Source organism: Kogia breviceps, chromosome 13, assembly GCF_026419965.1.
Source record: "Kogia breviceps isolate mKogBre1 chromosome 13, mKogBre1 haplotype 1, whole genome shotgun sequence".
Taxonomy (NCBI): Eukaryota; Metazoa; Chordata; class Mammalia; order Artiodactyla; family Physeteridae; genus Kogia; species Kogia breviceps.
Genome location: NC_081322.1, coordinates 21,790,580 through 21,817,516, shown reverse-complemented (window position 1 = coordinate 21,817,516; position 26,937 = coordinate 21,790,580). Strand labels below are relative to the sequence as shown.

The window sequence follows — 26,937 nt, the reverse complement described above, 5'->3', positions numbered from 1 at the left end:
CAGTGCTTGCCCCACTCCTGGCACAAGAAAATAGCTGAATGTGCATTTAAGGTTTACCATACTCTGAGGGGCATTTTTGGTGAAAACCATATATTTGAAGTAATTTAGATACTCATCTTAGGCAGTTTGCCAAAGATTTAAAACACTAAACTATTCCTCCTAGGTGCCCCATACCATCACTTACTGTGTTTATTAACGAAGTAGACTGAGGTTTGCAAGGCTGGGCTGGTCAGTTTCGCAGAGGCACTCTGCCTGTAATTGCTGTAGTTTTACACCAGGTAGCGGGGCCAGATCCAGGACACAGGTTCCTGGGCTTCTTATTCTTAATGTAGAGATTCTTGAACTTTCTCAGTTCCTAATGAACTTAGTGTCTCCATAATTCTTCATGGCATTCCCTGGGCCAAAAGAAGTGCCTAACTATCTGGACCTAGGCTAAATCAAGTACCTAATAGGTCTAAGCAACTAATAGTAGTAGTTTGTGTGGTGTCTGACAAATGTCACTGTGTTTTCCTTGAAATTTAAAAATATCCTGCTTCACCCCCGTGAGTCTGCTACGGCGCCTGGGGCACCCTTGGCATACAGTTTGGGAATTACAGCCTTAATGTTTGAGGGCATTTAGCAATTAACCCAATTCCAGTTCCTGTATGGTTTCCTTATGAAAAATAACCAAATAAAAATTGCCATGATTTCACTTCTCTCTAGATAATAAGACAGTGACATGTATCAACATGGATAGATCTCAAAAACATTAGGTTAGGTGAAAATAGGCAAGCTGCAGAATAACGTATACAAAACAGTAGTATCTATTTAAAGTTTATATGTTATTTATGAATACAAATGTGTAGTAAAGTGAGGACTGCAAGGAGACACACTCATTTAGGAGAGTGGTTATTTCTAAGGAAGGAAGGGAATGGGATTGAAAGAAGAACACAGAAGACTCAGATTTTATTTGTAGTATTTTACATGTGCTCTTAAATATATAAGGCAAACATGACTGTGGCATGAATGTGGCATATAAAGCAAACTATGGATTGAATGTGCTCCCCCAAATTCACACGCTGAAATCCTAATCCCCACGGTGGTGGGCCTTTGACAGGTAATTAGGTCAAAAGGATAGAGCCCTCATGAATAAAATTAGTGCCTTTATAATAGAGAGACATAAGAGTTTGCTTCCTCTCTCTGCTCTCCACCATGTGAGGATACAATGAGAAGATAGCCATCTACAAGCCAGGAAGCAGGCTTTCATCAGACACCAGATCTGCTGGTACCTTGATCTCGGACTTCCCAGCCTCCCGAACTATGAGAAATAAAGGTTTGTTGTTTAAGCCACACAGACTATGAAAATTTGTTATAGCACCTTGAGCTGATTAAAACAATGACCAAATGTTGATATTTGTTAGTTCTGCATAGTGGACCATATAGGTGTTTCTTATATGATTCTCTGCACTTTTCTGTATCAAAACACCACAAACCAAACACACACACACAAATCAGGAAGTACTGAGCAAGAATTAAAAGAGGTAGATCAAGTATTATTTTTCTAGAAAATCTACCATCAACTCTTATCTTTAGCTATTTAATTTAGTTTTGGATCATAAAATAATTCTGAATCCTTTCTGAGGGTCAAAATAACCATGTGATACTTACTGACTCTATTGTATTCAAAAAAAAACCCCCAGCAGCTGTGCTTTATAAATCAGCTGTTTGCTAATCCTAATAAGTTGTAGCTTTTGCTACTAATTAGTTCCAACAGACAGGCAGATTTACATTCAAATTTAACACATTATTGTGTTTAAAAGGAGACCATATCTTGTTAATATTTTTAAAATTCAGTATCTTAGGACTTCCCTGCTGGTGCAGTGGTTAAGAATACGCCTGCCAATGCAGCAGACACGGGTTTGAGCCCTGGTCTGGGAAGATCCCACATGCTGCAGAGCAACGAAGCCCGTGCGCCACAACTACTGAGCCCAAGTGCCACAACTACTGAAGCCCACGCGCCTAGAGCCCATGCTCTGCAACAAGAGAAGCCACCGCAATGAGAAGTCTGTGCACCGCAAGGAAGAGTAGCCCCTGCTCGCTGCAACTAGAGAAAGCCCGCGTGCAGCAACGAAGACCCAATGCAGCCAAAAATAAATAAATAAAATTTAAAAGTAAAAAAATTTCAGTATCATATATAATAGAGGTTCAATAAATGTCTTTGGAATCAGTAAAACTAACCTATCCTTTTCTCAGCATTAAAAAAAAATTTTGTTAACAACGAGGAAAAAAACGTTTAGGCAACGTTATGTAGGAGTTTTATAATATGGCTTGTAATTTTTATTATTTTTAAACATTATATTGTTACTATAATGTATTCATATGGTTCAAAATTAAAAAGGTTTAAACTGATGTACAATGAAAGCTAAGGCTCCATTCAACACTTGATCCCCAGCCACTCAATTCTCTCCTACACAGGCAACCAGAACGACCAGATTTTTGTGTATGTCTAGAAAAGAGGTATTTTACACATACACAAGCAAACACATAATAACATACCCGTACTCACGGCTCTATGTACCATCTAGAGATGATACTGATTAAATAGTCATTTGGATGTCTAATAGATGTTTCAAATTCAACATGTTCAAACTGAATTCCTGCTCTTTTCCCGCCAGAAAGCTTCCCCTGCAGCTTTCCCACCCAGTCCATCAGGACCCCAGCCTTCGGGCTGCCCAGTCGTCCCTAACCCCTCTCTTTCTTTTACACGCCACATCCAGTCTGTCAGGAAAGCCTACTCACTACTTTGAAAATGTTTCCAGATCTGGCCTCTTCCCACCACCTCCTCTGCTGTCTCCCAGGTGGCAGCCTACGGCCCCGCTCAGCAGGATCATTGCCCTCTCGCTGCTTCCGTCCGGCTCTCCCACGGCCCAGTCTCCACAGAGCACAAGAGGAATCCTCTTACATTGTAAGCCGTAAAATGCCACACCGTACCTCCAAACCCTGCATGCAGAATAAAAGTCAACCTCCTGTGTTTTATTCACAGACCTACTAGAGCATGGCCTTGAGGACATGGGGAGGGGGGAGGGTAAGCTGGGACGAAGTGAGAGAGTGGCATGGACATATATACACTACCAAACGTAAAATCGATAGCTAGTGGGAAGCAGCCGCATAGCACAGGGAGATCAGCTCGGTGCTTTGTGACCACGTAGAGGGGTGGGAGGGAGATGCAAGAGGGAAGAGATATGAGGATATATGTATATGTAGAGCTGATTCACTTTGTTATAAAGCAGAAACGAACACACCATTGTAAAGCAATTATACTCCAATAAAGATGTTAAAAAAAAAAAACTAACTGAAAATAGAACTAGCATATGACCCAGCAATCCCACTACTGGGCATATACCCTGAGAAAGCCATAATTCAAAAAGAGTCATGGACCACAATGATCACTGCAGCTCTATCTATAATAGCCAGGAGATGGAAGCAACCTAAGTGTCCATCAACAGATGAATGGATAAAGAAGATGTGGTATATATATACAATGGAATATTACTCAGCCATAAAAGGAAATGAAACTGAGTTATTTGTAGTGAGGTGGATGGACCTAGAGTCTGTCATACAGAGTGAAGTAAGTCAGAAAGAGGAAAAACAAATACCGTATGCTAACACATATATATGGAATCTAAGAAAAAAAATTGTCATGAAGAGACTAGGGGTAGGACAGGAATAAAACACAGACCTACTAGAGCATGGCCTTGAGAACATGGGGAGGGAGAAGGGTAAGCTGGGAAGAAGTGAGAGAGTGGCATGGACATATATACACTACCAGATGTAAAATCGTTAGCTAGTGGGAAGCAGCCGAATAGCACAGGGAGATCAGCTCAGGGAGATCAGCTCGGTGCTTTGTGACCACCTAGAGGGGTGGGATAGGGATGGTGGGAGGGAGACACAGCAGGGAGGAGATATGGGAACATATGTATATGTATAACTGATTCACTTTGTTGTAAAGCAGAAACTAACACACTATTGTAAAGCAATTATACTCCAATAAAGATGTTAAAAAAAAAAAAAGTCAACCTCCTTACTAGGCCCTGCATGGACCAGACTCCCATCATCTTCCGAACCTTTTCCTACTCTTCTTTCCAGCTCGCCCGGCCCGGCCTCTCTTCTGCTCCCAGGGCACAGCAGACACAGTGCTGCCTTAGGGCCTTTTCCTCACTCTTCTCACAGATCCTCTCCACAAACCCCCTCACCTCCTTCAAGCCTCTTCAAATTTTGCTTTCTTAGGCCCAACTTGACCACGCTGTTTGTAACAATGCAAGTTATCTTCTTCCCCTCCCCCAGCTCCCCTGATCTCCCACGCTCTGATCTATTTTTACCCATAGAACTTACCAGTTTCGGATATACTATATTCTGTTCACATTTGTCGTTTACTGATGGTCCCCCCCTTTAACAGAACGTAAGCTCCACTACGGTTGAGATCTTTGTTTCACTGTGGACACATCCCAAGTGTGGAGTGTGATGGCTGACACGTAGCAGATGCTCAAAGATATTTGTTGAATAGGTGAATGTATACATAGATTTATACTATGCATATCATTAGAACCTTGACTTTTCACTTAATGACATACTCATTCATTCGACAAATATATCTTGGAAGCCTAGGAAGTTTTTTTTATCAGCACATAACACTTTTTTCTCCTTTTTTATGGAAGCTTATTATTTCATTAGAATTGCAGCATTAGAAAGATGTACCATAATTTACATAACCAGTTCTATTGTTTCTAGTCTTTTGTCTTTACAGATAATACTGTAATGACAATCTGGTCCATATATTATTTTATATGTATAAGAATATCTGTAGGATAAATTCCTGGAAGTGGAATTGTTGGGTCAAAGGGTATATGCTTTTTAATTATAATAGGTATTGCCAAATTGAATTCCATAGAACTTGTACTAATTTATGTTCCCTCCAGCCATGTATGAGAGTTTGTTTTCTCACACTTTTACTAGCATTTTTTTTTTTTTTTTTTTTTTTTTTGCGGTATGCGGGCCTCTCACTGCTGTGGCCTCTCCCGTTGCGGAGTACAGGCTCCGGACGCGCAGGCCTAGCGGCCATGGCTCACGGGCTTAGTTGCTCCGCGGCATGTGGGATCTTCCCGGACCAGGGCACGAACCCGTGTCCCCTGCATCGGCAGGCGGATTCTCAACCACTGCGCCACCAGGGAAGCCCTACTAGCATTTTTATAATTCCTTATCTTTGCTAGTCTGATAGGTAGAAAATGAATTGTTAATGAAGTTTTAATTTGCATTCCTCTTATTTTGAGTGATTGGAACATTTCTTCATAAGTTTAAATGATGTTTGATTCTTTTTCTATTTTCCAGTTATATTTTTCATCTATTTTTCTATTGGATTGCTGATCCATTCCTTATTGATTCCTAGAAGTTATCTATATAGTAGAGAAATTAGCCCTTTGCCTAAATAGGAAATGGTAATATTTTTCTCTTGTTTGTGGTTTGTCTTTTGACCTTGCTTATGATTTTTGGCCTAGCAGATTTTTTAAAAGTTTTTAACAAAGTTGAATTTATCATTTTTATTAATACTTTTTTCTTCTGGGCTTTATGACCAACATAAAAGGCTATCCTCAATCTGATTTATTTAAACATTCTCAAATGACTTCTAATATTTTTGCAGTTTTGCTTTTACTTTTAAACGTTTGGTCCACCTAGAATATATTTTGATGAACTGTAAGATAGGATTCAATCATCTCTGCCCTCAATGACTATCTAGTTACCTCGAAACCATTGTTTAAATAAGGCATCTTCTCTTTACTATTTCAAGATGCCATTTTTGTCTTATGTTAAATTAATAAGTGACATTAAAGAGATTTGAAATTGAATGTTCCATAGTTTGGATCAACACCCCTAAGTTTTCCCTATACCTTTACATTTTATTCTTAACTTCTATTCTGTGCCGTTGATTCTTGTGTCTCTTCATGCCCCAGGACTACTTTTTCAGTTTCTAATGGCATAGAGTGAAAAGGCTAGTGCCCCATCATTGCATTTATCGTCAGAATATCCCTAAAAATTCTTGCTGCTTATTTTTCCATCTGAAATTTATTTTTAAAAATATCTTTATTGGAGTATGATTGCTTTACAATGGTGTGTTCGTTTCTGCTGTACAACAAAGTGAATCAGCTATATGTATATATATATATCCATCCACCTGAAATTTAGAGTCAGCTTGTCTATTCCCTCTCAAACAATGCCAAGACCAAGACCAAAAACAACAGTAACAACAGCAACCCTGAAGTATTTCGGTGGGTTCCGATTACATTCACACTCTCCAGTTCCAATCCTAGATATTACCGTTACTGTAGTGAAATAACTGAAAAACAAAATATTTTCCCGTTTTGTCTCTGAGCTAATTCTTGCTGGACTTCTGGTTGCAGGTGCACGCATAGTTTCATCTTTATGACTGCCCTGGGCTGTTGTTCTGGGCTCTGAGCCCCACGATTCTTATATCCCCCCTTTTTTTTTCATGCTATAGCATAATTTAAAGCAGTTTGTTCAAAATCATAATTATAAGGGACTTACCTTAATATGTCTTTTATTAACTTCTTTTACATAGAAGTCTTATAATCCTGAAGCTGTCTTGCAGTCATTCCAATTCAAGTCTGTATGTTGTGATTCTGACCTTTAAACTTGTAAGCGTACGTTCCACTTGAGTTCTTACAGATTCAGACACACGGCCGGTTTCCATGCACCCACTCAGGTGAAGTACATATTCTATCTTGCAGCTTTCTGTTCCTTAGCAAAGTGCTTAGCATCTGTAGTCAATAAACATACTCCACAGGGTGCAAGAGAAAAAAGGAACTGAATTAAACAATTTTTAAATAAATGTCGGCAGGCAACTCATAAGATTAAATTTTTAAAGCTAAAATAAAGTTCTACTCACCACTGACTAAATATATTTTAAAATCTACAAGCAGTAGATAGACTATAATTCACATCCATGTATGTATATATATATCCATAAAATACTGAAGAAATAAAAAATTAAAAAAATTGGTACATTCTAAAAATTAGAATCAGTGGCTATAGGATCTGCAATGAAAAATGCATGAGCCATATATGACTTGTGATCTCATTTCTGTAGGGATGAAAAATAATAATAACTAACAGTTACCAAATACTACTTGTTTGTCAAGAAGTCTTTTCAGGCAATCAGTCTCATGTTGATGACTGAAAGAGGCAAAGAAAAGGCCTGGAGATGAGACCCAAGGAGTGACTTGGTCACACCCTTCTAGAGTGTCGTTCTCCCTGAGCAGCTTGACTAAATTCCTCGGCAACAGAACAGTGGGGTTTATTCCCACAATGCTCCCATTACCTGGGGGATGCTCCCTGGCCAAAGTCCACTGAGTGTATCTGTGATACCAGAGAGTATGAAGCCAGACCCTGACTCTGGACTCCCTGGAATGGGTGACAGCAGTTGTAGCATTGTCTTTTGTGTCTTCCTGAGGCCTCTGACAAAGAGGCTGGAATCTCCTTGTATTCCAGAAAACTCAGAGATGGTAGTTTGTCAAGTAGGAAGCTGTTGGCCTGAACCGACAGGGGAAACAACCATCTACTAGTGGCCACCTAACAACCTCAAGAAGAACAAAACCATATGAGAACTAGGAAAATTTATCTTTGAGACTGTAGAATCCACTTCGCTGAAAACAAAATTTAAATCAAGCCATTGCTTCACAAATGTGGACAAGACTAAGCACAAAGCAAGAATACCAGTTTGGCTAGCAGGCTACTGATGGCAGATATTACCGCCTTGGCGGTACAACATGACACGAGTCAGAAAATGAGCTGTGAGCCCATTATTGTTACTTTTCCAGCCCTCGGCAGTGTTATAATACTTGTACTCACTATCCCGCTACCCACTTAGCTGACTTCTCTAAGAGTAAGGACCACCACCTATTTCATGTACCAAGAACCCAAGCATCTAACACAGCACCTGGTATACAGTAGGTTGCTTCCTACTGCATGTTGAATAAACAAAATCAATAATTAATATCCCATACATCTCTATGATTTCTAGAGATGTAGATTCTTGTAGAGCTTCTAGAGATATGTAGATTTCTAGCTGAAATGCATAGCTCTATGGATACATTCTATTAGGTAAATAAATGGTAATCCTCCAAATGGACCAATAATAGAAATAGCTTTCTTTGGGAATACTGAGTGGGGGGAGAGGGCATGGGAAATACTCATGCATAGAGTGATATGTCAAGGATGCTACCTGGTCCTGGAGTTTGTTATGGGTCCTCAGCAGAGAGAGTCCAGTGGATCTTAAAGTCCAGTGGTAGGAAATAGACACCCAAAGCAGGTAAGATGGAAAGAGTGCTATGAGAAATAGGAAATATCACATATGGTTAAAAGTAAGGAAAAGGCAGATCGATAAACTTGACCCCTTGCTAAACTTAAGACCTAGCATGCAGTTGCTATGTAGAAAAGGATAATTTGAACTTCATTCAATTCGATATTAAAGTGTTTCTATTTAGAACTAACTAGAGTAAAACCATTTGTTTTCAATCCTGCTGGTTGGAATCAGATGCTAATGCACTGAATGCGTCTGCACTTCTCAAATGGGGTGACTTGATGTGGGAATACCCAACCTCGACGTGCTTGAATTTCTTTACCTGGTTGCTGTGAGGCAGGAGTTGAATAACGCAGGTGAAGCAGTCACGCATGGCCTAGCTTCCAATAATTGGACAGCAAAAGCAACGGTTTCTTCTTTCCTCTTCTGAGTGATCTCAGCCAAGCAGAAAGGAGAGCTTATTAGAGGCAGCAGAATGTCAAAACCCTCTGTTCTGTAAAGAAACCTGTTCTGTCAAATAGTGTCTACATGGTATCAGTGAAAAAAAGGCCCCCAAAGCTAGAATATGCAGGCTATAAACAGGTCAAATGGAATCAAAGTTAGAGAAAGACGGTACCAGAGTGACCGTGCTTTGTGATTGCTATGGGGGTGAGGTAGCTTCTCCATCTCTCCTAGGGAATGCTAGGCACCTGTTTCACAGCCCACAGGTCTATTGTCTCTAAAAACAAGGTTCTTTTCTTGGTGGAATGACTTCTATAAAATTTAACAAGTTAAGTTCCCAGATGGCCTCCAGGAATTAACATAGCTTCCTAAATATCAGAAAACATGGGAGCTGCATAGACTCCTACTGTACAGGGAGCCTCTAAGACAACGAAGAAAAATGTACTTTAAGCTCTTTTGTTTGGTTGGTTTTAGCTGCGCCTTGCAGCTTACGGGATCTTAGTTCCCTGACCAGGGATCGAACCCAGGCCCCAGCAGTGAAAGCACCAAGTTCTAACCACTGGACTGCCAGGGAACTCCCTAAGCTCTTTTTATTTTTTTATTATTTTTTTTGTGTGTGTGGTACGCGGGCCTCTCACTGTTGTGGCCTCTCCCGTTGCGGAGCACAGGCTCCGGACGCGCAGGCTCAGCGGCCATGGCTCACGGGCCCAGCCGCTCCGCGGCATATGGGATCTTCCCGGACCGGGGCACGAACCCGTGTCCCCTGCATCTGCAGGCGGATTCTCAACCACTGCGCCACCAGGGAAGCCCCCTAAGCTCTTTTTAAAGTAACTTTCCAAAATGGTTACAATTTTAATAACTTGCATGGGGCTTAGTATCTAAGATCTAGAGTGGCTTTTCCAGGTATTGTACTCAAAGTAATTGGTACCAGGAGAGTTACTAAGTGTTCTCAAGACAAGTTATACTAAAAATTGGTTCACTCAGGGAATCTTTCTTTTTGAAAATAGCCTGACTTAGTCTCAATCGGATTTTGTTAGAAAATTTGCGTAAGTGTCCCACTGAGATTTCAAAGACATACCTCACTTTCAATTGTTCACTTGACATTGCAATTCTCACCTTTGAGCTTCAGGCAATTGATCTGTCTCCAGAGCCCACCAGGGACTCTGCCCTTCTCGACACCTGCGTGGTGAGGGGGAGCTCTGGGTCATGCCCCTCCGTAAATTCTTCCCTGGGCTCCACAACAGGAGGGTTCCTCAAGCACATTCAGGGAAGGCTGCCCAGCCCATGCCCACTGGAAGAGCAAGGGTACTGCACAGTAATTAGGACTTGCCCGCTACAATTCCAATGTGTTTTGAAAGCAGTGCACCCCTGACGCGTACTCAGTGTTTACACAGGCACTAGATTAGGCTCTGTGTTTACACAGGCACTAAATTTGGCTCTGCGCTGTAGCTGTGGAAAACACACGGCTCTGCAGCCAAGCAATTTGTCATTTTTCAACAAGCGACTTTCCTTCTCTGAGTCTCAGTTTCCTAATTTTCAAAATGGGGGTGATAGGAGGCATCTTACATGGTTGCTGTGAGATTTCCGTAAGACAAGGTTTAGTAAGGAATTTAGTGCAATAGCTGATACATAGCAGAGGCTCAGTCAGGGGTCGTTGCTGTATTTTCCATTGTTTCTTTTTTTTATCCACAAGGATCATCCTTATCAGTGTCATGGAAACAAGAGACTGCTTAGGGCTTCCCAGGGCTGCCCAGGGCTGCCCAGGGCTGCCCAGGGCTGCCCTGGTGGCACAGTGGTTAAGAATCCGCCTGGCAATGCAGGGGACACGGGTTCGATCCCTGGTCCGGGAAGACCCCACATGCCACGGAGCAACTAAGCCCGTACGCCACAACTACTGAGCCTGAGTTCTAGAGCCCGCGAGCCACAACTACTGAAGCCCACGTGCCTAGAGCCCGTGCTCCGCAACAAGTGAAACCGCTGCAATGAGAAGCCCGCGCATCACAACGAAGAGTAGCCCCCGCTCACCACAACTAGAGAAAGCCCACGCGCAGCAACGAAGACCCAACGCGGCCAAAAATAAATAAATAAATTTTAAAAATAAAAATAAAAGAGACTGCTAAGAGGTTCCGTAGATGGGATTGTGGAAATACGAAGGAGGTCTGATTTTTAGTTTACTATCAGCTTTTTCTGCCCTTTAGAGCAGATAATCCATTCACTTTGCACTTTAATTCTCAGGGGTATATCATCTTGGAGACATTCAAGCTAGAAAGAACTGTGGTTTGGTGATGAAAGTGAAGGATTTGGGTAAGAGTAAAGATACTGTTTCTTCAGTTTGGCCTTGGGGCAGGCAGAGCAGAATAACAGAGGACTGAAGAGGTCCCCTCCCCTCCGAGTTCGTGCGGACTCCAGGCTCTAAGGCGAAAAGCAAGTGGGGTTCTGGGATCAGGTCAGTCTGTGCTGACAGAACCCCCTGTGATCACCCCTACAACAGGAGAGCGGATTAGCTCTGTGGGGAAGCGGGGGGAGGAGTCCTCTTGTGGGCAGGTCGAGCTGGGATCAGGACAGTAACAAGATCTCTAACTCTGCCCTTATCGGAAGCATCCACATTACTTTAAAAACCCGAAGGGAGCTAACGGTTGGGATTGGGGTGGGAGATGAGGGTGAAGTATCAATATAAACAAGGAAAACACTAAAAACACGGATAATTTATTCCAATCTGGTTGAAGCCTGAGAAGATAGATTCCTTTTTCCAAACCAAAAATAAGTCTCCTGCTTTCCTTTTATGTTACGCACTGTATCACTGATACCAAAAGACACACCTTCGCTGTGGCCGTGAAGTGAACAGTCTTCAGAAGATGCTTTCCTTCTGCTTTCCTTCCTTGCGCTCAGCTGCGAATCTGGTGAATGACTCCAATAACTCAGACACATAACCCTAGGTACAGCTTCCTTTCACTTCTAGAAGGGACAAAAACGATGCATGAGGGCTTCCCTGGTGGTGCAGTGGTTAAGAGTCCGCCTGCCAATGCGGAGGACACGGTTTCGAGCCCTGGTCTGGGAAGATCCCACATGCTGCAAGAGAAGCCTCCGTGGTGAGAAGCCCGCGCACCGCGACAAAGAGTGGCCCCCACTCGCTGCAACTAGAGAGAGCCCCGCGTGCAGCAACGAAAACCCAACACAGCCAGAAATAAATAAATAAAAATTTAAAAAACACAAAAACAATGCATGATGTAGAGGACAGACCACGTCCTTCCAGTCCTCATCAGAGAAGCCACGAAGACACACACCTGCAGAGTCAACCAACCAGGCACCCAGGCCTTTACATCTGAACAAAAATAATGACGGAAGACGTCGGCTGAAGACTGACTCTGTGGATTTGAAACTGGCTCTGACCCTTCCTCGCTGTATGACATTGAGAAAGTGACTTGACCTGTCTGTGCCTGTGTTAATGGTTCCTACCTTTCACAGTCTGCTGTGAACATGAGTGAGTCCACTTGTGGACGCGTGGTTGGCGCATGCTAGCACTCCCCAGTGTCAGCTGCTGTTCTTATCTATTCAAGCCTGCAATACCCAGGTCTCTCTCATGTAACCATCTGCCTGTGCCTTGTGATATTTTGAATTCCCTCTCTGTCACTGGCTGTGTGCCCTGGAGAAAGTTACTGAATCTCCCTGAGCCTCGGTTTCCCTCCCTATAAACTGGGGGCAGTTATAATTACTTTCAAAAGTCATTGTGAGGATTAAATATTAAGGTTTTTAAAGTGCTTCACATGTAGAGAAAAGGGAACCCTCCTACACTGCTGGGAATGTAAACTGATGCAGCCACTACGGAAATAGTATGGAGGTTCCTTAAAAAACTAGAAATAGAATCACCATATGATCCAGCAATCCCCCTCCTGGGCATATAACCGGAAAAGATGAAAAACTTAATTTGAAAAGATACATGCATCCCAATGTTCACTGCAGCACTATTTACAACAGCCAAGACATGGAAGTAACCTAAGTGTCCATCAACAGACAACTGGTTTAAGAAGATGTGGTATATACACAATGGAATATTACTCAGCCATAAAAAAGAATGAAATATTGCCATTTGCAGCAACATGGATGGACCTAGAGAATATCATACTGAGTGAAGTAAGTCAGACAGAGAAAGACAAATATTATATCACTTATATGTGGAATCTAAAAAATAATACAAATGAAGCTATATACAAAACAGAAACAGACTCACATAGAAAACAAACTTATGGTTACCAAAGAGGAAAGAGCTGGGGGTAGGGACAAATCAGGAGTATAGGATTAACAGATATACACTACTATACATAAAATAAACAATAAGGATTTACCATATAGCTCAGGGAACTATATTCAATATCTTGTAATAACCTATAATGGAAAATAATCTGAAAAATATATATATATATATAACTGAATCACTTTGCCGTATACCTGAAACTAACACAATATTGTAAATCAACTATACTTCAACTTTAAAAAAGTGCTTCACACGTGTAAATACGTACATAGTAGTTTTCATGTTATCATTTGTCAAAATGGGATAAAAACCCCCCCCTGTCCTGCCTATCCCATTGACTGCTATGAGAAGAACATGCTGGAAAAAGCAGCGTAAAGTACTGTATAAATGTTCTCACTTCCAGCCCCTAGGCAATCGATTAGTATGGACCGCAGTAGTCCTGCAGAATCAGGAAGCTAAACACTAGGAGAGTGTAGTCCATTATGCAGTTGTAAACAAATCACTACTTTTATCATTAGGAAATCCCAGACTGGTCAATGTAAACAAATCCACCTAAGGCCTGCTTGACAATAGCACTTTTTAACTTACTGAAAACGGCTTTCCAGGTATTTAATTTTAAAGCCACCAATAAAAGTTGGTGATTAATAATTTAAGGATGCTACATTAGATTTTTTTGGAGCAGTCTTTATGGCTTGGGTTTTCTTCCATTTTAACTCAGTAGACGTTGACATTTGTTGGTCCTGAGCATTGCGGTACAGAATGATTTTCTGCATTTTGACCTAAAGGAGATGAGTTCCAAGCACTCCTGGGCTTGGGTATAAACATAAGGGGACTCCCCATCCCTGAGGCAAGGAATCTGACCTCTAAAGACATATTTTTCTTTCACAAATGGCAAATATAAGAGAGTCCTTTCTGAATTATTTTATATAGGCTTCCCAGAATTTAAGTTTCATCCTGTTGAATCTGAGAAACATTGCTTTTTTTCCTACAAAGCTATTGCAGTTCACCAAATAATAATCTTTAGACTAGATTACTAGACACACCTCTCCACAACAGAAACCATCTAAGAACATGTCCCTTTACTGTTTTTTAACTGCAACAAATACTAAAATAGTTAAATGTCAGATGTAAATGTGAGTAAAGCCAGATACAGAAGGATGTTTAGACTTCTTCCAAGAAATCTTTTTCCCTCCTACTCAGTTTTGACCCCTCTCACTGTTATCTCTCCTCCATTAGACTTGGAACCTTTTTTTTTTGTGGTACGTGGGCCTCTCACTGTTGTGGCCTCTCCCGTTGCGGAGCACAGGCTCCGGCCGCGCAGTCTCAGCGGCCATGGCTCATGGGCCCAGTTGCTCCGGGGCATGTGGGATCTTCCCGGACCGGGGCACGAACCCATGTCCCCTGTATCGGCAGGCGGACTCTCAACCACTGCGCCACCAGGGAAGCCCAGACTTGGAACCTTTTGAATATTTTGGTTTTCCATCCAAATGCTCACAGCTCACTAGTCCCCTGCACATAACCAGGGATCAATAAATGGTTTTTGAGTGAATTTACTTAGTCTTTAGAACAATGTCTTTTGTAGTGCCATTTCAGATGAAGACTTCTAATCATGAGTTGTTTGGTCCTCCTGACTAATAAGACTGGAAGGTGTTTTCTTTCTTTCTGGCAGAATAAAATCTGCATGTCCCGGTGAGAGCTTCGGAAACGTATAATTGATGTATTTTTGAAACGCTACCCTGGTTTCCTGTAACTCCTCCTCCAGGAAATCTTTCCAATTTGTCATGATTCCCAGTTGCTTGGCCATGGACAGCAGCTCCCCCTGAGTGTTAAGCAGTTTGTCCATCACATTTCCAAGCGTGGCCTGATGTGTTTTCTCTGCTTCTTTTTTTTTTTTTTTTGTGGTACGTGGGCCTCTCACTGTTGTGGCCTCTCCCGTTGCGGGGCACAGGCTCCAGACGCGCAGGCTCAGCGGCCATGGCTCACGGGCCCAGCCGCTCCGCGGCATGTGGGATCTTCCCGGACCGGGGCACGAACCCGTATCCCCTGCATCGGCAGGCGGACTCTCAACCATTGCGCCACCAGGGAAGCCCTTCTCTGCTTCTTGAAGCGCTTCCTGAACCTCTTCTTGCTTCTGTCTCTGAGCCATGCAATAGTAGACGTCCATTTCATGTTCTTTTTCCTTTATCAGTTGGCTCACACTCTTCTTTTGATCCTTCATAACTGTGACACCAGCTTTCAAAAGTTCCTCCATGGCCTTTCTACAGAAAGGAATAAGGGTTGAATATTAATAGATGGATTAGCCACCAAAAAAAAAAAAAGATTTTGTCTTTCACCTGCAGATGCAGGAGAAATGATTTCATGGTTTACATGAGTCACCAGTCTGAGACAGGCTGGTAGAGATGAGCTTTGATTAGATGTTAACAATAAATAAATATTTTTCAGAGCAGGGAAGGAGCACATAGATTTCCCCACTGTGGGCTAGGGCGTGGCCACTAGTCTAGTGTCTAACGCTAACTTTAGGGACTCGAGTCCACTGTGGTCAGAAAAATATGAATGCAGAATTCTAAAAAAAATGAAGAAATAGGCTCAGATTTCCAAACCCCTAGAGAAAGTATTTCTATATATCAACCCAGCTACTCACCTTTAGCCAGAGGGGAGGAAACTGTCTCACAGGGTGAGTTTGGCCCTATTCTTGATTCTATCTGAGCAATACTCTAAGACAGCAGTCTCAAACTTTTTGGTCTCAAGATCACTTTTCACTCTTAAAATGACCAAGAAACCCAAAGATGTTGTTCATATGGGCTATATCTAGTAACCCTAACAGTTTTAAAAGTCAGACATTTAACATTTATAAATTCATGTGAAGTATCGATAAATCCATTAAACATTAACATAAAACACTCCTCGTAGGAAAAATATTTTTTCTAAATCAAAAAACTTTTGGTGAGAAAAGTGGCAGCATTTTACATTTGTGGCAAAACTCTTTACTGTCTGGCTTAATAGAAAAAAAAGCTAGGTTTTCATTTCGTTTCAATCTGTTGAGATATCACACATCATAAAACCCTGGAAAACACCACTACATACTCATGAGATAGAGTGAAAAGGCAAATCACATCTTAGTATTATTAAGAAAATAGCTTTGACCTTGGGGACCTGCTGAAAGGGTCTGGGCCCATACTTGGAGAACCATTGCTGAATGAATTCATATGCCTCTGGTTATAATGTATATAATTATATAGAATTTATAGCAGCCAACTATAAACTCAATAGTAACTCAATGATTAATATATTAACTCAATGATTACTCAAACAAGTCTATGAGGCAGTTCAGTCTATGAGGCCTATTTTACAGATGAGGAACTGTGGCTCAGAGAGGTCTAGCAACTTGCTCAATTTCACTTAATTAGAAGAAGTTGCAAAACAAGTGCTACAACCCAGGCAGTCTGGGTTCAGGGCAAATCTCGTAGCCACTGAGATACACTTCTGGTGGATATCTCCTGATACCTAGTTGGAACAGAACCTCTAAAGATTTGATGATTAAAAAACCTACTAATGTTGAATTAGAGTATTTATGGTTGTTAATAGGTGTGAACTTCCTACTAGGTCAGCCTGGCTTTCTCTGGACCCACACAGAGGAGGTGTCCATCTAAGGGGCTGACTAAAAAGCTCCACCAGAGCTGATCTCAGGTACATCTGCTCAAAGCGTACCTTAGATGACGCCAGCTCTCACCCTCCATGACAGCCCCCTTTAAACTCCTTACTACCAAAATCTGTTCTCGCTTAAAAGGATCTGATATTTTTTTTAATGTCCTTTCCAACTTTCGCCAGTTATTTTCCCAGTGTTGGTACAGTAAAAACCAACACTTCATTTCTCCATAGGCAATTCCTAAGTTATGCGGGGATCTGTTTCCAAAATTCATTTGTGCATCCAATGTTTGGAGAAACACTGAACGTAGCAGATCATTTGCCAGGTGAGCCCACAATGAGCTATTTCACTTGAACTACAGGGCTCTTAGCACTATCTTCATTAGCTATAACCAGTGTGTTTATAAGGAAAATATATTCTGATGTTCCACCTGAGACGCTGGGAACCTACTGCACCTGGTCTGCGGGAGGATTAGTGATACCCAAGCTGGGGCGGTAGACATCAGACGGGGCGGGGAGGAGAGGAGGCATCTCCAGAGTCCAACTTTCAGCAGCGAGTTTATATCTCTGGGGTATTAATGCTCCCAACTATCCCTTGGCTCTGCCTCTTTAAATTTCCCACCTTCCCTTCCACATGTTTGCTCATGCTGTCCCCACTCTTTTCAGTCCTTCACAGATGGGACCTCCTCCCTTCTCTCTAGGGCCCAAACCAAGACTAACTTCCTCCAAGAAACCCACCTCACCACACAGCCCACACACTCTTTGCTTGATCTTTCCAGGACCGAGAACTCCTCTAGCACCCATGTGTTCTTTGCACAAGTCCCTCTAGCCTTGCTCAAAGGGGACAGCTATGCCTTAGTCACTTCACAGAATGCTGAGGCAAGCGCCTTATTGCTCAGTGCCCGAGCTCAGAACCACATCCCCAGAAGGCACTTGACAAACCCTGGCGAAGTGAGCGGGGTGGAGTAAGGGGAGGCCACCAGCTTCGGTATCACACACCCCAGGGTTTGTATCTTCTCCAGGTGACCTTGGGCAGTTGCTTGGTCTCTCTCTAAGACTCAGCATGTTCATCTGAAGATACAAAAGATGACTGAATCCCCCAGGCAGGGATAGGAGGATTCAATGAGAGGCATACAAAGGGCCTTGCATGTTCTAGTGTGGAATAAAGGGCAGCTGTCACCAGGAATTTTTTTTTTTTTTGCTACCATGCAACAAAACCTTTATTAACATTTTGAACAAGTTCAGCTATTACTGAAACTATCTTAAATTGGGGCAAATAGCTAGAGTGCAGAGTGGCCATCACTGGGTATTATGAATGCAAGACTGAATAATTAACAGCCACCCCTCAGACGCAGGACCAGGTGCAGGGTCGACTCTTTCTGGATGTTGTAATCAGAAAGAGTGCGGCCATCTTCCAGCTGCTTGCCTGCAAAGATGAGCCTCTGCTGGTCAGGGGGGATGCCTTCCTTATCCTGGATCTTGGCCTTCACGTTCTCGATGGTGTCACTGGGCTCCACCTCCAGGGTGATGGTCTTGCCGGTCAGGGTCTTCACGAAGATCTGCATTTTGACCTGTGAGCGAATTCGAAGGCGGTGCGAATTCAACAACGCAGAGCCTCCACGGCACAGCAGACACCCCCAAAATGCCAGTCGCCTCTGAACGCTCCGGCTCGGCGGGGCCGAAATTTGTCACAATATGTAAGTATTCTGAATGCTGAAGTCTTGAGTGAAAGTTTATAGCCAGGTAAGAGATCCACAGTGGAATTCTCAACAGTGGCCCTTCTCCATATATTAATTTCTGCGAATGCTCTAAAGAACGCTGGAATCCAGCAATGTCTCGAGATAAGACCTGGTGTGCTGCAAAGTGGGTTCAGCCGACTGGAACAAACTTGAACCTTCGATAACTACTTAAAGAACACCCACCATGTGCGAGGTTCTCCGCCAGGCACTTGGAACACATCAATAACAAAATGGACATTCTAGATGGGTATACTTAAATAACAGGCATGGCAGTTCCCTAATCTTAGTCAACTGGCTTCATGAAAGGTGGCTGTTGAGCCTCACAGAGGAAAGGGCCAAAGGGGAACGAAAGTCAAAGGGTGAAGGAGGGATCAGGAGGCTGCTGGTGTGTGTGAAGAGAGGACCCAGAGGCTTCTTCAGGATGGACAGAGCTCCTGCAGATGGAGGGTAGGAAACAGGGAGAGGAGAACCACCTCCCACCGCTTTGGACCACAACTCCCTCAGGAGTTACCGCCTTCCCTGACTTTCTCCTGAAATCCTTTCCTCTTCCTCCTCTGCCTCACAGTGACTTACAGCCTATGCAAGAAGGGGGCACCACCGAAACAGCTGCGGCTGCAGCCTTCATTCCTATTTATCTGTACCCCCTACAGAATTCTACCTTTGGCCCTATTCTTAACAGTTCTAACAAGGACGATTTTACCCACTAATTATATACAAATAGATTTGTTAACTCAAGCAGCAAAGCAAGAGACAAGTCCTAGTCCAGGAGGTAGAATACAAAGGCTTCAGTTTTGGTCCTGCTGCTTCAGCTACATGAGCTTGGTCAGGTCACTGAACACCGGAAACTGAGGTTCTCTCCTGGCCACTAGGGCTCCTGACTGCTGTACTGTTAAAACTGGCCAATTCCATCAAATGTTCATTACATATATAAAATGGTTCCTTTGGTATTTTTCACACATATATGTATGATCCAATTTATGTAAAAATTATTTCAGATTATGCACATATATAAGGCTGTAAATACATCAAAAGGGCACAGAAGGATACAGACCCCGTTCTTTAAAATGATTGTCTCTGGCAGACAGGGACGGAGTAGGAAGCAGTGAGTTGGGACTTTGCAATTTTTGCTCTCTATATTTCCATAAGGTCAACTTCATTTACAGCATTATGACTTGTGTAATAAGAAAAAGACCCAAAGTAACCCATCCACAGTAGTGTATGGTATGGGTTAGAGAATGTGAAGACTGACTTATGTGTCTGTGGAAAAGTATTTCTTGATTCCTCTCCTCCCCTAAAACTGGAGATACAGAATGAAAAACACAATTTTTAGAATAGTAGTTATCTCGCAAGAGGGGGGAAAGGAAGGAAATGTGGCTGAGAAAGAACATGGGACTTTTCAATCCCTTCAGATGGCTGGTAGGCCCTTGAGTATTCGTGTTATTTTTCTTTAAACCACACACACACACACACACACACACACACACACACACATATTCTATAATACACTATATATTGTTCTCTATGTTTGATATATTCCACAATAAAAATGTTAAAACAGGGCTTCCTTGGTGGTGCAGTGGTTAAGAATCCGCCTGCCAATGCAGGGGACACAGGTTTGATCCCTGGCTCGGGAAGATCCCACATGCCGCGGAGCAACTAAGCCCGTGCACCACAACTACTGAGCCTGTGCTCTAGAGCCCGCGAGTCACAACTACTGAAGCCCACGCACCTAGAGCCCGTGCTCCACAACAAGAGAAGCCACTGCAATGAGAAGCCCGCGCACTGCATTGAAGAGTAGCCCCTGCTCACCGCAACCAGAGGAAGCCCGCGCACAGCAACAGAGACCCAATGCAGCCAAAAATAAAAATAAAAAATAAGTAAATTTTAAAAAAATGTAAAAACACAAAACCTGGGAAATATCCACCTATGTGCTTCAACCTTATCCCTTTCTCCAAGTTGATTCTGACAGAGTAAGACACTGATTTGCAGGGGTGCCCCCTGGAGTACCTTCTCTGGGCCTGGATCTCCTCCTGGGCTATGTGCCTCTCCTGGGCCCGGGCTTCCTCCACGGCCTGGACCTTCTCCTGGTGGCGCTCCGTCATGATCCTCTGGGTCCTGTGGACCATGCGTTGCTCGGCAGCCAGGTGTTCTCGCTGCAGTTCTCCCTCTATGTTTTGATGCAACTCGATCCTGGTCTTAGATGCCATTTCCTTAAGCAACAGAAAAACTAGGTTTAGGTGTTACAGCTTTGATGTTTAAAAACGTTATTCAAATCATAATTCATCTGCCCGATGGAATGTACACCAGTTAAGTCTAATGATTTAAAAGAAGAGTGTATTTAAAAAAGAAGCAGACTCACAGATATAGAGATCTAACTAATGTTTACCAGTGGGGAGAGGGAAGGGGGAGGGGCAATACAGGGGGTGGGGAAAAAAAGGGGATTATGGGGTTGTATGGAACCATGTGTGTGAAACTTCTGAAAATTGTAAAGCACCATAGAATTTAAAGAATCTTTCATTCAATAAAAAAATATTTTTTTTAAAAAAGTAAAGGAATACAGAAAAAAATGGAAAAAGAAAAAAACTGAAATGGTATATCCATACCATGGAATATTACATAGCTATTAAAAGGAAAAAATAGGGCTTCCCTGGTGGCGCAGTGGTTGAGAGTCCGCCTGCCGATGCAGGGGACACGGGTTCGTGCCTCGGTCCGGGAGGATCCCACATGCCGCGGAGCGGCTGGGCCCGTGAGCCATGGCCGCTGAGCCTGCGCGTCTGGAGCCTGTGCTCTGCAACGGGAGAGACCACAGCAGTGAGAGGCCCGCGTACCGCAAAAAAAAAAAAAGGAAAAAATAAAGAAGAGTGTATACTATATGGAAAAGTTTCATTTATAATGATGTAAAATCAGAAATGCACAAACCATTTAGCATAAAATACGTATATAGATAATATTGGAAAGGAATAGCAAAAAGAATAGTAATAGGGTCATGGGTATTTTTTCTTGATTGTCCAAATATTCTATAGTGTCCTATTACCTTTATCCATGATTAGAAATACAGAATATGATGCTGCTTTAGGAAGTCAGTCCTGGAAAATGGCAGAAATAATGACCATGAGAGTCTCCCGGGTAGGAGACCTGAGTCCCGGGCAGCAAGCACCGCACACGACCGCAGTCACAGGAAGCTGCCGGCCAGTCCCCACTGTCGTTCTGGAGCATTCCAGCTCATTCGAGTTGAGGGGCTCTTCCTCGTTCACAAAGGGGAAGGGAGCAAGGGCTCCACTGCGCCAAGGTAGAAGGACCTGTGGAGCCTTCAGCCAAGTAAAAAGAGGAGGCACTTGCCAAACCAGGACCTGAGGGACACAGGCTCCCAAGGAAAACCCTGTATCCCTGGAAATGTCCACTGACAGCACAGTGTGACCGGCACAGTGCCAGGACCGATGCTGCAGACAGAAGGAGGCTGGAATCCCCCTCGAGACTCGCTGCCTAGCAGAGGAGACCCACACCCCATCCTGCAACCAGTGGTTTAACAGAAACACATGCCAGAAAGGAGGGGCAATTAATTCCATCCAGGAGTTTCAAAACTTTCATTTAAAGGTCAGTTTGTATCTGTTTCAGGGATAAGAGAGACCATAAAGAAACAAAGGTGCTCAATATCCTGTGATAACCTAAATGGGAAAAGGATTTGATAAAGAATAGAAACATGTATATGTATAACTGAATCACTTTGTTGTACACCTGAAACTAACACAACACGGTAAATCAACTCTGCTCCAATATTAAACAAATTTTTTTAAAAAAAAAGAATAAAAACAAAAGAAACTAAGTTATTTCACAGAGTGAGTCAGTGGAAGAACTAGGAACAAAAGCAGGATTCTTGCCCACCAGCTTCTCGCTTCACTGCTGGCTGTGATGCTGGGGTCTTTCCAGAGAATCATCAGTTTATTTTCCTTCCAGAAATGCCATCCAGGCTTATAAGACAGTGAGGTTCCTCCCTCCCTCCTCCTCCCTGTCTCCCAGAGACAATCACTGAGCAGGGAATGGAAGGTTCTGCTACAGGTAATAAGCCTGAGTTTCTGTCTTGCAGCCAGAGGCCATTGTTTAACGTCTTGGGGGATATTTTAACTTCTTAGGTATTATTTCTGGGTTTTCAAGTACTTTTTCAGTAACTGAGATTGCTGAATGGTTGAGCCTTAGATAGATGAAGTATTATCATAATACATTTCTATTTTAATCATAGAATTTAAAAATGACACACCAGCCCTTTATTTTGACTGGGTTCTGAACTAGGATTCAGAGAATTAAACCCTGTCCCTCTTTTATGTAATGGTTTAGTAAAACCAAAATCATTTTACTGCCTCATACAGCATTGTCCAATATCTATTTAAAGCTACAAAAAAATAATTCAATGACCTACTATTTGGCGGTGTTCTTACTCCATGGAAAGCCTTCCAGTTAAATTACTTTTACTGAAATGCATTTTGAGTGAATCAGCCTCTATCTGGAGATAAGAGACGGCCTCATGAAATCCATCCTCTTTACTGTGCAGATGTTTGACAGACCTTCCTTTATTACACAATGCCTCCCTCATGAGAAGTTTCTCTCAGCTATCACATGGAGGAAGACCTGGGCCATCTGAGTACCGGATTTGTTTTTACCTCACGGACATGGTGATTCATAGCACTTTCCTCTGTGCATTGACTGTCAGAAAGCTCAAGGGCCAGCTATGATAACTGCATAGGACCTCGTGGCATACAGACATTTCTAAGTTTTGGGTTCACATCTGACTTCATTCTATTTCCTACTTTTTCCCTTAGCTTCCATTTTATTATTTACTTTTTAATATCATTGTATTTGAATAAGGTAATATTAGCGCCTTTTCAAAATCTTATCTGTCCATTGGACATGACCTGGAAATTTTATTAAATAACAAGCATCTGACACCCAAATTCTGTTTTGTTTTGTTTTTTGAGGTACGTGGGCCTCTCTCTGTTGTGGCCTCTCCCGTTGCGGAGCACAGACTCTGGACGCACAGGCTCAGCGGCCATGACTCACGGGCCCAGCCGCTCCGCGGCACGTGGGATCTTCCCGGACCGGGGCACGAACCCGCGTCCCCTGCATCGGCAGGCGGACTCTCAACCACTGCGCCACCAGGGAAGCCCGTGACACCCAAATTCTTAACATCACAGAAGAGCAATACCTGGTGATTTCTATGTCTCAGAATGTAATGCTGTTTGGTTCTAGAAGAACTTGGTTTTCTGCTCTCTATACGGGTAATCTCAAACTTTAATATGAGAGAATATGTGTGACTTTATATGTGTTTATATTAAACTTTAATATAGGTGAGAATCACATGGGCTGCTGGTTAAATACGCTGCCAATGACTCTGTAGGTCAGGTGGAGCCCAGGAATCTGCAGGTAAGTGGACTGTAAGGAGGTGGCTCAGAGACACCCCCTGAGGAGCAATAACGAGGTCTACGTCTGGGGGCCCTACCGCCGAAACAACCCTCCACATCCCTCTTAGACAAATCACTCATTCACCATCACAATAAAAAAAAAAAGTCCCTGAGACTTTTTTAGAATAATTTGGAAAGGTCAACCTCCCTCTTTAAAATTTCGTAGGACTTCTTCTATTTTAACACTAAGTGCATCAACTCAACCCAAAGACTACATGGGTACCATCAAATTACCTAGAGCAAGACTAGGAGGCAAGCTCCTTGAAACAGGCCTCACATCTAAGCTACCCTTGCAGCATCACAACCTAAGGCCAGGAGTGATATTTAAAATGTGGATCCTCTGGCTGCAGCACAGGGCAGGGTCCTAGAGGCCCACACCCATGGAAACGGCTGCCCCTTCAAATTGCTGGGCTGTGGGAGGTCCAGGGTGGTGAAGGTGTTAGGGGCCCGGGGAGGGGTGATTTGTCAACTGATAGAGGAGTATTTCACTATTCAAGAACCAGTGTGGGGCTTCCCTGGTGGCGCAGTGGTTGAGAATCCGCCTGCCGATGCAGGGGACACGGGTTCGTGCCCCGGTCCGGGAAGATCCCACATGCCGCGGAGCGGCTGGGCCCGTGAGCCATGGCTGCTGAGCCTGCGCGTCCGGAGCCTGTGCTCCGCAACGGGAGAGGCCACAACAGTGAGAGGCCCACGTATCGCAAAAAAAAAAGAACGGCCCCAGCTAGCTGAGCAGCAGGCCTATCTGGACATGCTATAAACGCTCCTCACGTTTTGAAGCGAAATCAGGAATGGCCACTGGAGCCAAGCAGGGAGGGTCAACCGTCCCTCGGGAGCCCTGGGGTGGAGCTCCCTTTCCTGCCAGAATGTTTTCTGAGGACAGCCTATTGAATCTCACCCGGTACGGAGCTGATACATGGCAGGTGCTCACGGCCGAAACGAGAGGCAAAAGGGTCCATGGTCCCTGAACTGTTTATTCGTTATGTTCTTACTGAATTGGGCCAAACCTGGGTCCACACTTCTGCCACTTTCCCTCCAGCCTCTGCCCAGGAATCATCACACCTGCATCGTGCCCTGTCCTGTCCCTCCCGTGACCCACGTGTGAAAATAGTTCTGTTTTTTCCTTTAAGCAGAGTTTGGGACTGAACTGTGTGAGGAACCCCTGGGTCTCTGCCTGGACAGTTTACTAACTACCCAGAGTCGTGGACTGGAACAAGTTACAGGCTGGAAAGAGTTCCCCTCATTGTGTGACCTCTGGTCCTGCAGGAAATGCCTGAGAAACAGAGGTCCCTCTTGGCATCACGGTAAATGCAAACTTAGGAAAAAGGATGCAATCAGAGAGCTCAGGAGAAGGGAGAGAAGCGCCTGCTTCCTCTGTTCAGCCCGTTTTCACACTTACAAAGTCAAGGCACCGTGCTGGCACCGGGACAAGGGTGGTAGTGAGGCAGACACACCCTTACAGAGGCTGCAGGCAGGTGGCGATCAGGTATCCAACCAGTAGTCAATCCTCCAATCTATTTACTTACACCAGTGCTAGGTGGTGATGCTGTTAAAGAGGGCGGGGTGACAAGGACAGTGTATGGGTAGCAGGACAGAGCTGATCAGGTGAGGTCTCCCTTGACCAGTGACGTCTGATGAAGTGCAGGAAGAAGATTCTGGCAAAGTCCCCAAGGTGGGAGAGAGTGTGGTGCATACAGGTTTGAGGCTCCAGAAGAAGGGCACTGAGAGGAGGAAAGAGAGCCAGTGGCAAGGGATGTGGGGCCCGGCAGGCAGGGGTGCCTCCTTCATACCTTAACCCCATAAAGGTTTGGGTTCATTATATTAAAGGCCAGTTATTATGTTTCATTATGTCAAAGGGATTCTCCTGCACCCATGCATCACTGTTGCCATGGAGTCCAGCGTATCTTCTGTGAAAATCCTGGGCCTCCCAACCAACCTCCATGGAACACGCCAGAGCTTTTTACTAAAGTACCGCTAAAAAGACAACAAAAAAGCCACTATAAAAACCTGTAAATCTTTTTGATGTTCCTCTTTCAGAATCTGGATTTTCATTTTGTGCATGTCATTTGCTTCCTCAAGGGCTTTCTTCACTGCTTCTCTTTGGCGTTCATCAGCCTTTGAAAGAGTTCATTTATTAATATATATCAGGTTTTCATATTTAATGAAAACTAGCAACCACCCTGGGGCCCCTGACTACTGGCTCTGTTCCCATCTCAAACCCCCATAGCAAACTAGGTCTCAGCCAGAGATGCCCTAACAGGGCCCAAACTGTGGCTAAAATCACTGCTTCAGGAATTGCTAAGGAGAGCTTACTGCAGGCTGCTGGGTTGTCTTTTTTCTTTGGCACTTTATTTCTTGCTTGATTGAAACCACAAAGATGCATTCAGGTTGATTTCCAACTTCTTTTACCTTAGCCCATGCATCAGCTTCTGCTTTTGCAATACGTTCTTTGAGTACAGCTTCTTGAAACTGCTCTTCCTTATTCACAATATCTGTCCCAATATCTGTGTGTTTGAAGAGAAAAAAAAATTACAAATATCCACAGACTGTTTCTTGGCTTTCCTTTTCACTGTTATTGAGTTATTTATTAGAGTTATCTAAGAAATATATCCTTTCAGGAAATGCCAGTCTTTAAAGATACCCATGAAAGGGGTAAGTTCTTCCCTAACTGATTAAGAGGGAACTCACAGCATCGTGCATCAGACCCAGTCCACAGAGAGGCAACTGGGGAAGTAAAATAGCAGGAGGAACACATTCTGCACCCCAGAGTTGAACGGTGAGTGAATATTCAAGAGACATGAGCACACTGTCCAGCTCCTCTCTGGGTGCTGGTGTTAGTTACCTCCACCGGGAAAGTGGTAGCAGCATGCTTTCTTTAATACGCTATATGCCCTTCTAATGTGTAGGGCTTCATGGGTTTAGCTGCTTTCGTTGTGAGTAGGAGTTTAGCACTTCTCTGTCAATGATCTTATTTCCAAATAACAATATTCCCATAATACTTCCCTCTCCACCCAGACAAGAAAATAAAAACCTAAAGAGGGTTCAAGGACCACACAATAT

The 26,937-nt window shown here is 43.4% G+C and overlaps 2 protein-coding genes across 3 annotated transcripts in view; both read right to left on the bottom strand.

Annotated features, from left to right (window-relative positions):
* The window catches only part of CFAP206 (cilia and flagella associated protein 206), a 66,986-nt gene extending 58,111 nt beyond the window's left edge, over positions 1–8,875 (bottom strand). Inside the window, exons 1-3 of one of the 2 annotated variants that reach the window (XM_067011432.1) lie at positions 8,673–8,875; positions 8,273–8,376; positions 6,577–6,827 (exon numbers count right to left, since the gene is read on the bottom strand). The gene's annotated coding sequence lies outside the window, so the exon portion shown is untranslated. The remainder of the gene's footprint in view (positions 1–6,576; positions 6,828–8,272; positions 8,377–8,672) is intronic. The other variant, XM_067011434.1, reaches the window with a different exon arrangement.
* A 5,546-nt stretch (positions 8,876–14,421) lies between these two features.
* Positions 14,422–26,385, bottom strand: C13H6orf163 (chromosome 13 C6orf163 homolog; the record flags this gene model as incomplete). The annotated part of the gene is made up of 4 exons (XM_067011549.1): positions 14,422–15,301; positions 20,435–20,637; positions 25,885–25,992; positions 26,287–26,385. Coding segments are annotated over 4 exons (1,065 nt in total), but the record flags the coding sequence as incomplete, so codon positions are not given.
* Between the last annotated feature and the right edge of the window lie 552 nt (positions 26,386–26,937).